At 36.9% G+C, this 13,825-nt stretch overlaps 1 protein-coding gene across 1 annotated transcript in view; it reads right to left on the reverse strand.

Annotated features, from left to right (window-relative positions):
• LOC148952353 (cadherin-AgCad1-like) overlaps positions 1 to 13,825 on the reverse strand; it is a 229,081-nt gene that overhangs the window by 205,740 nt on the left and 9,516 nt on the right. Inside the window, exon 3 of the mRNA XM_089089826.1 lies at positions 12,830 to 13,038. Within this exon, the coding sequence (XP_088945952.1) occupies positions 12,830 to 13,038 (209 nt within the window). The remainder of the gene's footprint in view (positions 1 to 12,829; positions 13,039 to 13,825) is intronic.

Below are 13,825 nucleotides of genomic sequence, written 5' to 3' on the forward strand. Positions count from 1 at the left end.
GACACCAGGGAGTGATGAGGCAACTATATTTACAGGACCAATTCTGTCACCACCAGCAGAGTTCAAGGATGAACCTATACTGGTCCTAGAGAATATGGAGTGGCAAAGTGGATTCCTTAACGATGTTTTTGGGGAAATGGCCAGCCTGGATGACTTAAGCTGTGATATTGACATGGTTGAGGACCCAGAGTGGGCGGATAGTTTCATACGTGAATATTTAGATGATGATGTTACAAGTAAATCTGAACCGAGTCCTCATAACGACATTAGATCAGAGGACAATTCAGGCTGGCTTGACCAATTGTCCCCAAACACCTTAGAATATGTGCTAGGGGACCTCATGCCACACCCCCCCAATATGATTGAACAGACTGGGAGTGGTGTTATTGATAATTCTCTGTCACCCGCCACCACTCCACTTAATTCTATAGATAGAAGTAGTAGTAATACAACAGCAACAGTATCCCCTCGTCCGGATTTTTTTCTCTCCAACTCTGCCTTGCATCACACACTGGTCTACAGGGCCAAAGTCGGTGACCCTTTCAACTCTCTCGTGTCGGGGGGTATAATAACAGACCCCCTGGCCATTACACATTCATATACTGATAAGATTCGAGCCATTCTTGAACAACAAATGGGGGTGTGGGGAGTGGGGGTCAGTTTAAAAGCATCAATAGCACTCAAAATATTTTTTTTAAATGAAAGTGCGGGTGAGATGTATTCGAAATACTTGCACACAGAGTTGTTGGCAATACACCCGCATTTATCAAATTATGGGGAGGTTTTTCTAATTTGGGCTAATTGTATTCAAAGTAAGTGGGAAAATTATACCGAGGGGGGTTGTGGATCTGTGGTTTTATTTATTGAAAGTTTAAATGTTAATATATGTAGGTTTAAAAATGATTTTATTGTAAGAGGTGGTGGGGCTGGGGAGAGGGCGATAGTTTTAAAATATCAGTCCGAGTTAGTGGGAGGTAAGGGGGGACAACGAATCTGTTTCAATACGAGCCTGTAGGGAGTCAAGTATGCGTTTTTTAGTGCGGCATAGATACCTCTTCGCTAAGATTAATCGAAGAAAAAGTTTAACAACATTGCAGATCAGTGGAGTGATGGGACAACGGTAACCAGAGTAGAGGATAATTGTTTCTAATGTAAATACAACGTGACAGTCCATGGACGATATCTTTTTGATCGTTCTCAAGCAAAATTAAAGATTAATGTCACGGTGCCAGAACATGAACAAGACTTTGACTTGGGTCAGCATTCCAATAAGAAGGGTGTATTATTCCCATTTCGAGCTCCTTCAATTGAATCAGTAGAATATTGGGTGTGGCTTCTATACCCCCCACCCACCGACTCCTATTCATTTGGTCATTTCAATCAAATTACGTATATTCGTAGGGTTCTACGTGCGGTTAAAAAGGGGGGGCGTGGGGGTGTATGATATTACTGTTCAACATGTCTCTCAAGATTTCGATCTGATTTAAATTTAAAGCATCACATGAAAAACTGTAAACGTCATGGATACCAGGCTATGGAGACGGTAAGCGGAGATAGAGCAATCTTACGGTTTAAGAATTTTCAAAATACACTCCTGCAGAGCAGGGAGATCGTTTTGGAATGCTAAGAGATGGTGACAGACGTGGATGATCCGTCCAAGTAAAATCGTTATAAAATATGGGAAGTAATAGGGATATCTTACGCTTACAAACACCGAGAGTCCAATAATACCCGGCTATTGTTGGATTACGGTGAGATGTTGAGTGTAGGTGAAAACTGCATGCGCTCGGCATTGGTCAGTCTAATCAAAACAGCGAACAGTGCAATTTCGCGCCGTCGTTATACAAACTATCCTATGGTCCTATCACCAGATGACATAGTGGCCATTAAAAATCTTAAACTGTGGTGGGTTTGCAAGGGAGAATTTGATGATGGTGTTGGGAATGGGGGGTGGAGGAACGTGATCGACCATGACCATTTGTGGCAGGAAATTACATCGGCAGAGAGTAACTTTATAGGGGTAGCATACCAGTCATGCAATTTAAACGTTAGACAACAATATTTCCTACCTGTTTTTATACACAATTCCAATTACGACTTAAAGTTTGTTCTTCCGGCGTTGGCCCGCATTTCCAAAGGGGGAGTTGTAGATAACGCATGGATAGATGGTTCTTTTTCTTATAATATAATACCCAAATCATCTGAGAAGCTACTGCTGCTAGAAATCATGTGGAAAACAGTTGACAAGGGCAACACGTGCTTGAATAAAATCTTTTTCGTACACTTGTTCAGCTTCTTTTCCAAATCCTTAGGTCAATTTAGTCAGGTACAGAAAGGTGACAATTTTGATAGCTTCCCCCTCCTCAAACAGCGCTTTCCCGATGATGAAATGTATGATTTATTAACGTTTAAGGGTATATATCCATATGATTATTACAACTCTGGCTCGAGGCTAGATGAGGAGTCACTACCGCCCATTGAAGCTTTCTACAATTCTCTTACTGAGAGTGAGTGCACCACTAGCGACTACGAATTTGCTAAGAGGGTTTGGGCAAGGGGCGGATGTAAAGATGGGTGGGATTACAGTAAACTTTACTTGGCCAGTGACGTACTCACTCTTCTAGACATTGTGTGCAAAAATACGGATAAAATCTATGGGGAATTTGGGTTGGATTTAGGTTATTATTTTTCCACTCCTTATCTGGTGATGGACTTGATACTTAAAATCAGCAAAGAAGAAATAGGTCTGATCGCCGAAGTGGATCAGAATCTTTTGTTTTAGAGATCAATCAGAGTTGAGTAAGTTTGTCACAAGGATTATATCAAGAAAGCAGATCCGACTGCGTAGCATACCGAAAAAAATTCGGACACAGTTTTTTGTATCTGAACTATCTTCACAATTAGGAGCTTTCTAACTAATTTTTGCCATGTTGCAATTATAAATGTATTAAAAATCGGTGTGCTTCTAATATCAACTACATTGCCAGTATTGAGAAGAATGGGGCACAGGGATGGTTTTTTGAAATTGACAGTGAAATACCCATGGAAATCCATGACTCGGTAAAGGACTTTGTTTTTCCGTGCATAAATAGACCGGTGGGTAGGGACTCTCTGAGCCCCTACAATTTATCTTTAGTAGAGGACGGGAGTATGCACTGGCTACCTTCAAAACAAAAACTAATTGCCGATCTCAGCCCGAAACAGAATATCGTTGTTCATCACGTGCTATTGAAGTGGATGGTGTCCAATGATTTCAAGTTGACAAATACTCACAGAACCCTCCAATTTGATCAACAGCCTGGCATAAAAATTTTTGTTGACACCTTTGTAAGTAAAAAATCACCAGCGAAAAAAACGATTGAAAAAGAGGTTTGTAAACTTATATTGAACTCAGCTTTCGGTAAAATGTGCGAGAGCGTACGACACAAAAGTCGATGTGACATTTTAAACAGCCCCAAAGATTGTGCTTGAATCATTGCGGATCCAAACTTCACATCGTTCACGATCATAGACTCCAATATGGTTCTCCTACATCGCAAGAAAAGAAATATTGTATTGAATAAAAATATTGCAGGCGGAAGTGCAATAACTGAAAGATCCAAGAAACTCATGTTGTCATTCTATTATAATGTGTGCAAGGTACAGTGGCCGATTGAGGGACAAGTGCAAGTGTACTACGGGGATACTGTTTCACTCCTGTTAAAATTAAAAACTGAAAATATATTGAATGAGTTGGAAAATGGCGAGTACATTAGCTCACGAATGGACTACACTAACTGGGATGAAACCCTCTACCCAGAGCTAGTGAAACACCAGGCCCCAAATCATTTGTTAATGTTCAAATCTGAAACGGGTAGCGATCTGATATCCAGTGGTATGTTTCCTGGACCGAAGGTATACTGTGTGGAAACGCACAGCAAGGATATCAAACAAGTTTGCAAGGGGGTACCTACACACTTTGTAAAAAATAATTTAGACATGAGTGTGTATAGAAACTGTGTGGAAAGTAGTCTAGTGCCAAGGGCGAAAGTCATGGCGAGTCGCTCTTTACAATTTAAAAACTACACAGTTAGAGTTGAGAAAAACGCCATGTCTGCCATATCGGACAATGTATATGTACTTGTGGTTGGTTTTATTTTATTACCACACGTTCTTTTTTTATTTAAAGCCATTGTTGATTTCAAATTTTAAAGAAAAAAACTCTTTATAAAAAAATTAAATTAAATACACTAAAAAAAAGCTTAAATGGTGGGGGATGTTTTTTTGGGTAAGGAGGTTTTTTTTTTTAATTCTTTTTTTTTCTATATAACTAAATTTAACATGTGTGTGTGTGTGTGTGTGTTTGCAAGGGATATACATTGAAAGTATTTATTGCCAGCCCCGGCCCGGGCCCACCGCAGGGGGCCCCCGGCGCCCGGCACTTCCCAGCCCGCCCCCGGCCGCTGCAGTGGCCACCCCCCCCCCGGGGGAGGGGGACCCCAAAATTTAAAATGCTGTAAATAAAAGTGTATGATATTTCAAGTGCACATTAGTTCAATAAATGTTGTATTTTTTATAAATAAATAAACAGAAAAAAAAAAAAGTGTATTTATTTAAGTGTTTTTTTTTTCTAGTGGTTATGTAAATGTTGTTTTTTTTTATTATAAATAAATTAAAAAAAAGTGTATTTTTTTATTCATGTTTAATGTGCCTTTTTCAATGTAGTATTTTTTTATTTAAAGTATTGTCACCTTTTTTATGTATATAATAAAAGAAAATGTTATTCTTTATTCTTCTTCTTCTCGTTATTATTATTATTCTTGAACGGAGTAGTAGTAGTAGTAATAGGGACATTATTTAGTCATTATACAGCCATAGTCTACAGTTAGTTGTCCAGGTGAACTGTTGAAGGGAACATGTATCAATTTAAAACACCATTCAGATCGTTTATGTGTGGACCGTCAATGTCGGGCAAAACAATAATCTTAACTAAAATAATTAAAAATTGTGATAAAATGTTTGTGGAAAAGCCGAAAAAAATCTACTATTGCTATAGTATTTGGCAGGAGTCATATGATAAAATAAAAGCGATTGCTGCCACGACAGGGTTGGTGCAGATACAATTCATACAGGGACTTGATGTTTTCAGCATTATTGAACAAATATCTTGGTTGATCATTGACGATCTGGCTGAATCTATTGAAAAATGGTACCATGAAATGCTACAACTGTTCGCTGTTTACTCTCATCATGAACAGATTTCTGTTACTCTTGTTCTGCACACTCTCTTTCATCAGAGCAAATGTATGCGAAGACTTGCTTTGAACTGCACCTACTATATCATCTACAGAGTTGTTCGTGATTCTAGCTCACTAATAACTCTTAATAAAAAAATCTATCCGGGAGCCCCCAAATCTGCTCTCCACATACAATCAGGCAAGTAATAAATTCTACGACTATATCTTATTGGATCTTAATCAAAATATTCTTGAGGATTTGCGTATAGTCACAGATATTTTGGACAATGAAATTACAGTATATCTCCCCGTGAACACTAAAATGACCTATTAGTTGCTATCATGACACTGAAGAAACTACATGAAAATAGACATTTGTTTTCAGTTTTAAGCACTTCAAAACCTTCACTCAGTAATGCAAAGCTCAAAAATGGTATTGACAATGATCTCATTAATCTAATCTCCAAACTGTGTTTAAATTTGACCGAAGGAAAGGTTCAAGTATCAGAAGTAGTTAAGCAACAGGCAAAGAAACATCGTTCCATTGTACGTACATGGGCATATAAAAAGAAAGGAAAGAATTTCAAAAGGAAACGACTTCTTCAGGCGGGTGGTAGCTTTTTCACACTTTTACTGCCAATAATTGCAGGACTTGTAAACAGTTTTCTCTAAAAGAGAGAGAGAGAATGGCAAAACCCTATAAATTGACTCCAATAGAACTCGCTCTCTCACACGTGGAACACTTTGATAACAATCTGATTAAATTCCTTGACAATGAGAATATTGAGTATGATAAAAAACTGCTTTTACTTCAAGATGCACTTCGCCGAGTGGACAAACACAGGTCCTATCGGTTGAAGCCCACTGCTGCTGCTGCTGATCCCAAGAAATAATCATCCCCTCGGAATTCTGCTGGTGTAACAAAATTGAAGATGGAGTAATTGTATTCTATTTTAATTAAATTTGGAAATATATGCCCCAACTAATATCTTCAAAAACTAACACGACTCCTAGCCTATCTCTTGGAACGTGATCACATTCAAGTTGAGAGCAATGGGGAAGGTATTATAAGTCGGGGCATGAGCTATAATTCAACTTATTTAATCTATTATATGGGAACAAATCGTAGATGACTACTATCATTTAATAGTCATCTCTAGAACTTTTTAGAAACATTAAACTTCCCCAAAAGTCTTATTAACACTAGACAAATTCTAAAAAAAATAAATGAACATGCATCCTCGTCATCATCATCAACAACAAGAACATTGACACCATTAAAAAATTAACTTGAAGAAGAAGATTTTAAATCAATTTTGGAAAATTCTAGCACACCGCTGATATCTAGACAAAAGCTAAGACGTATCAGCTCATCATCACCATCCCCCTCCCCGATCAGTATACACCCGGGTAGTGGACGTTACACAACGTGTTTACGTTCAAAATGGTTGAAGTTCTGAAAGGTGTTTATGAAAATATTGGTGAGGTGGGGAGTTTAAGTTCCCCCACAACTCTTTCCAAAGTCACTGGTGTTCGCACTAAAAATGTACAAGACAATATACAGAATGAATCAAGTTACACTCTGCATAGAAATCATATACTTCGTGCCAATCAATATCGAAAAACTAAAGCCTTTGACCCCTTGCATATAATGCAAGCAGATCTCCTGACTCTAGATGAGGTTCAACGACGTTATAATACACAGTACAGTTAAATTCTACTTGAAATAATTTTTTCTTGTAGCTACGTATATGCTAGTCCAGTGGGATCAAAAAGAGTTGCGGAAGGTACTCATGCCATTGAAATTAATCTAAAACGGGATTTGCATAAGAAAAATAACACAGATCGAACTAGTGACTTTGTTAATATCCATGGTGCAAAAATAATATAGAAATATAGTGAACTGATCTATCATAGTCACAGTCCTATAAAGGCTGCATTGGCTGAAAAATTGATAAGAACTATTCGACTTTTAATTTCAACATATTGTACATTGAAAAATACATCGGCTTTTATTCGTGATCTAGATAAAATCATGTTGATTTATAATCAATAACCTTATCGATCATTGTCCAACTCTACGCCAATGGAAGTTCATCATTCTGATCATGATAAAATTGACACCTTTCTTAAACAGTATTCCAATGAAACAAATGTCAATAAGAAGAACAAAAATAAATTCAATGTTGGTGATACTGGCCGAATTAATAGAACAACTAATGTTTTTGAAAAGGGGAATTACTTGTGGTCCACAGAAATTTTTGAAGTGGCAAAAATCCTATACACTACACCCAAAACTTATCGTCTGCGTGATACAAAAGATGGGGAGATTCTCTGCGGTTTTTGTGACTATGAACTACAAAAAGTTAAAAATGCCAGTGAAATCTATCAAATTGAAAAGATATTAAAGAGACGTACTCGCAGGGGTAAGAAACAGTTACTTGTTCGGTGGATTGGATACAACTCGGATTTTGAGTCTTTGATTAGTGCTGAAGATATTGACAATGAAAAGTTATTTATACGTAAAATCCATATCCAATGTGTCCGCTACTATCTACGCCGAATTGACTAGTACAAGTAATTCTCGTAAAGCACTCTCCCCCACCTGACCATTTGACGGTGCCGCTTACTGTGCCAGTGTCGACTGTATCCTCAAAAAAACCTAAGACATCCTGAGAAAGTATCGTAAATTTGTAATAAAAATACGACAGTTTGTATTCGGCGAGGAAGGTGCAATGGCAACTTTTGACTCTAATCAGTATCCTCTTGCAAACATCCCCTACAGGGAATACAATACCATGCATGAACTGTGTCGAGTCATCAACAAAAAAATTGCAAGTCAAAAAAAAGGCGGTTTCACTTTCAATTACTCGACGGAACAAAGGAGAATTTATTTTACCAATCCATTTGAGAATGAAAGAATTTTCCTCAATGAGACTTTACGTGAGGTTATTGGTTTTAAAAAACGTATTATTAGGACAGAAAATTTCAGTGGTATTGACCAAGTTATCTATGCAGACTAGGCACCAAGCTTCTCCATGGACACTGGCATAGGTTTATAATATTCATTTGTGGAATCATATCTTGTTTTCAAGTAGAATGTCGACATACTCCGATGTCTAGACCAAAAAACTCCTCATTACCATGGTCAACAATATATTATGCCTAATCTTATATATTACCCTTTGAGCACTTACTCTCCTTAGCCCTGTCATTTAACAATCAGAACCGAATTTGTTGATTCCCTAGCACTTTCACACGGCTTGGCTGTTATTACATGTAATTTTCGACCCATTGTCAACGACAACGACGGTACAATCACCTAATAAATGAGCAATAGAAGAATTCCATTTGTCTGTCCCGATATTGACTGTTATGTTGGTGCTTTGAGTCCACGTCAAATAGGCAATGGATTGGACTACTACAAGGGGCGTACTACAAGGTCTGACTAAGGTCCTGGTAGCTGGTTTGCTATTCTATTTAGTTCTGTACTACCCCTTCCCAGAAAATATTTTGTACCTGCTGCATCAAGTTTTGCTGCCTCCACACTACAGGACTGTGGGTCGAGCAAAAATTTCAAGGAGAGTGTTAAAGAAAATATTAGATCTTCAGCAAGAGCCGTTGGTGAACAATTAAAATCTCGACAAAATGGGGAGGGATTGAAAAGGATGCGTTCGCGTCATTCACTCATCAGTCTCCACCCAGGCAGGAAGCAAAGGACATCAACAAGGACTTTGAGAAATAAAACAACGAAGTCCAATAAGCAGCAGCTGAAGAAGAAGAAAAAGAAAAAGATTGTTAGATCAAAGAAGGATATCTTCTCTTAAGATGACTTATCTCCCTCACAAGGAATCATATCCATCAATCAGTTCCTCATTGAATCTATTCAATGCTGAAAATGTTGATGTCAGCGTCAAGTATGGCTACTATGAACAATTTCACCCTCAACAACCCCTCTCGGAAAATATACACTTTCAAATATTTTCCAATGAAGACTATTTCATTGATTTGTCGTCAACATTTATTGATTTAAATGTTGTGGTGAAGAAAAAGTCAGATAATACAACTCCGAATGCCGGCGATGGTCTCTCTCCTATGAAAACTGTATTCTACACAACCTATTCAAACAAATTAATGTATTTATTAATGGAACATTGGTGAGCATTAGCAATAATTTATCAAACTATGCATGCTACATACAATTTATGATGAGGACACCTAAGGCGTACAAGGAGATGAGAGGACAATCGCTGGGCTATGAATATCGAACAGGTGTTGATACTGACGGTGAGTTGACTACAGCAGTGACCCAGGAGTATCATCTAGTTGGAAAATTAAATCATGAGATATTCAATATATCCCAATGGCTACCCCCCAATGTCAAGATTGACATAAAGTTACAGATGGCACCATCGAATTTCATTTTGAGAAAAACACTTCCTGCAGCACCCGATGCAAATGTTATTATCACATCGGTAATTCTCCACGTCCGAAAACAACAAGTTATGAGCTCTGTTGCATTGACAGTGGAAAAGCTAAGAGCCAATGGTAACAACATTAAACTTCTTGTCCCCCATACAATCACCAATCAACGTCACATTGCCACCGGTTCTCGTAGCTATAGCGATTCATCGTTTATCAATGGAGAAATCCCATCAAAATTGGCTTTGGTCTTTGTGAAGAGTGGCAGTGCCGTTGGATCCTGGACTGAATCCCCCCATGATTTCAATTTTTTCGGTCTATCTAGCCTTGTGTGCAAAGTGAATGGTATTCCACTGTACACTCTATCATTTGACAAAGAATCCTGTACAACTCTGTATGATTTGACCATGCAATCCCTAGATCATGACTCTCAACTATTTGAAAATGGAATAACTGAATCAATGTTTTCAAAAAATCATGAGGTTATTGTTTTGGACTTGTCAGGCACACAGGATATGACCATAGTACGAACTGGGAATGTACGTTTAGAGTGTAAATTTGCCGATGCTCTGACTGAGAGTATCACGCTAATATCACTGAGTCAATTTGAAACCTATTGGGAAATCACACCCGACTGCAGTGTTCTGCTAGACCTAGCACCATGAACACAAAACAAATAATCAATGTATTTAGTATGGACCCATACATGTCCCAATACAAGTCCTATTGCATACCCTCGGACTTCATTGAAAAAATTCCAAGTGATAACAATATCCTAATCATTGTTAATAGCAGTCCATCGACTTTGAAGACCGGTCATTGGCTATGCATCTTTCAGACAGTGAAGAATATTGAATTTTTGATCCTCTAGGTCGATCATATAAGTTTTACATGCCATACATCGGCAAATTTTTTGAAAGCAGGGGGGAAACCATTATTCAAAATCAACGAAGAGTAAAGGATTTAACGACCAGGACATCTGAATTTCATGCAATACTCTTTTTTATGTTCAGATGCCGTGGCTACACCTACAAGCAGTTTCTCGACATCTACGTTGACCTACCTCAATTGAACGACTTTCTTGTGGAGAATATACTTACAAGTTTATTTAATATTTATTTTAGTGCGATAATAATAAAATTTTATAAATATTTTTGTTAATTTGTTTATTAATAAAAAAAAAAAATTATATACATTATAAAAAACGACTTTTCTACTCTTTAGATTTCATCCACTACTAGGTATTTGTCGACAAAAACTAGTGCAGGCAGATTGTTTGAATTCACAGTGTACTGATTCTGATGTATTGCAATGTCAGGGTCACATTTTCTACAGTAGAGTGTGACTTCACTCTTGTCATATCTCTTTGTATAGTCAATGATACTATTCTCATTCATTCTATAGAATTCACATGTTTCAATTTTCGTATTTGAAGAAATTTCACAAACAGTGTCCTCAAGTGTCGAATCACATTCTGTCACTGCCAAATAAAAATCAGTGGGCTTATAATCAAAACACCCATTGTCTTCACAACAATGACGTATAAACCATATTCTCTTGTTGTTCCAGCAGTTTAATCGTTGACCTGGTTCCTCCTCCCAGAACAATCTAAGACCACGACGATACCAATCTCGTAGCACTAAACTAAAATCCCGGTTAGGATTCTTTCCAATCATACCGGGATATGTACTCTCCCATTGCTTACATTTTTCATAATGACAATTGGAGCATAGGCGGCCTCTAAGATGAGAGTCACAGACCTCTTCAAGACAGGAATTACAACCTTTAATTTTTACAGCATATCCTCTATGCAATTTACACGGGTTGCATAATCTACACTTTTCATCACACTCCTCAATCATTGTGCAATTCTCACATGATGACCAACTGCCCAGTGAGTACATACATAGCGGACATGTATGGAAAATTTTGTCATGTGTTGTCGCTCTCACTACCACAATGAAACTGAGCGATAAACCTAAAAAAATTGTCCGATATAGAGAGAGAGAGAGAGGAGTAATTCATCATTGAGCATTATCCTTCTTATGAAAAAAAGACCTCAAGTTCTAAACTAATTTTTAAAATAATATCCACAATATCGTTTTGATGTGTCATAATCAATATATCAATAAATTGTGTAAATGCATTTGGACCACGATGTAGAAGCTTCATGCAATAGTCTAATGATGGAGAATCAGTTTTCATTATATTGATAATCATCCCCCGAGAAAATATCTTCCTTTGAATAGACAAGTCTAGAAAGTCATCATCTAAAATCAAAAGTTTGCCCATAAGAATCAGATTCCTCATGATTCGATCTTTCTCAAATCTATCCATTTTTAGAGTCCTAACTCTCTCACAACCACCGACATACTAATAATAATCTATTTTTTATACAATTTGAAATATACGCCGTTAAACTATAGAAAGAAAAAAAAAAAAAATACCATTTATTTAGAAAAAGTTTTATTTAAAATAATTACAATAGTAATATTAACTGATGATTTTTGTTATCGACAATATATTTATATAGGAAAGCTACTTATTACCGAAGGTTATTTATCTGTAGAATATTAACTTTTCCAGCAAAACACAGCTGGTCCTCCTGCTTAAATTTGCTTAATGATATCACGTATCTCGCATACATAATGTCCCATTCAAGACATAGTCTACACCCAGCGGTTATTTCCACAGCTACATTAGGTACTCGTATATCGTTGCTGCTGCTGCTATCGGTTCCATCATTAATCTCCAATAGTGTAAATGCACCACTCATTTTTTCTCCACTAATATCCTCTCAAATAAACTATCCTCATTGAATTCAAGTCTCTTACTAATATGAAATACAATGAAAATTACTCCTTATATCCGAATCCAACTACTAATCAAGTAGTTAGTGTGACCGTCGCTCTCTCTCTCTGGCTGTCCTCCAAAAATGAGTGTCATAATAGAAAACATGTCTATCAACTCATGTAGAGTTCATTGTAATAGGCAAATGACCCTGGTAACCGTACAATGCATTGAAAGTATACATTCAAACTTACGCCTAAGGCATAGATATGTATGTAAACTTTCAATGCATTGTACGGTTACTACTGACACCCTTACCTAAAAAAAAGCATGATTAAAATTCTTCTCTGTGCACAAAGGCTTCCGTGTCTTTTTTTAAATAAATTTTTAAATATACTTGCTTCTGGGTAATTCATCCTTGAAGGTGAAGACGTGAAGAATGGTTCATTGTCATTTACGTCCTGAAGATCTACTGTAACTGTGACTGTACTTGAACAGATTGCGATGACTAGTGGAGTCTGGTTTATCTCATAGTCTAACATTGGTACAGAAATATCACATTTTCCTGCAGAACAGTTAGCCTGCATGGAAGTTGCGCTAATAACGGGGCCTGTAAGAAAAGATTGAACAAAGAAATATACATTATATATACATACATATATATATATATATATATATATATATATATATATATATATATATATATATATATATATATATATATATATATATATATATATATATATATATATATATATATATATATATATATATATATATATATATATATATATATATATATATATATATATATATATATATATATATATGTACACTATCCTTATAAACGAGTAATAATTGCATATAAACTTATGTATTTTTTCTCAAAAACGCCTCCATAAGTTTTCGGGAAAATTGGTATCCCGGGATATTCTCGCATAAAAAAACGATGTATATAGGTCACAAGTCTGAGAAAATTCGTTAAGAGCCGTAATTTTGGAAAATAGAGCAGTTCTACTGCTTGACAATTCTAATCACGAATTTATTTCAAGATCTATAAACTATTAGTCACAATTTTACAATTATTGTTGAATAATTTTACAATCAGATGTCTTACAACATATAAAGAGGGCTGAAAATCAGCAGAGACAGGGACATATCTAAAGAGAGGGGGTGGTGAGGGGTAGCCTGTCCCGGGTGCTGGTTTGTAGAAGGTTGCTGCTCGTAAGCCACTTTCTGATCTTATTAAATAAATTTTGGACCCTAATTTTCCAGCTCAGGAAAGTATTATCCTATCACTGCCTCCGAGCGCATGCCCTCCCTTTTCCCGTGGAATTCCGACGAAAGCTCTCTGACGTCACGACAGCCCTGGCAAAAGATTTCCACCCCTGGCAAGA

This window comes from Artemia sp. Qi Xiang Cuo, chromosome 5, assembly GCF_049724085.1.
Source record: "Artemia sp. Qi Xiang Cuo chromosome 5, ASM4972408v1, whole genome shotgun sequence".
In the NCBI taxonomy this organism is placed as follows: domain Eukaryota; kingdom Metazoa; phylum Arthropoda; class Branchiopoda; order Anostraca; family Artemiidae; genus Artemia; species Artemia sp. Qi Xiang Cuo.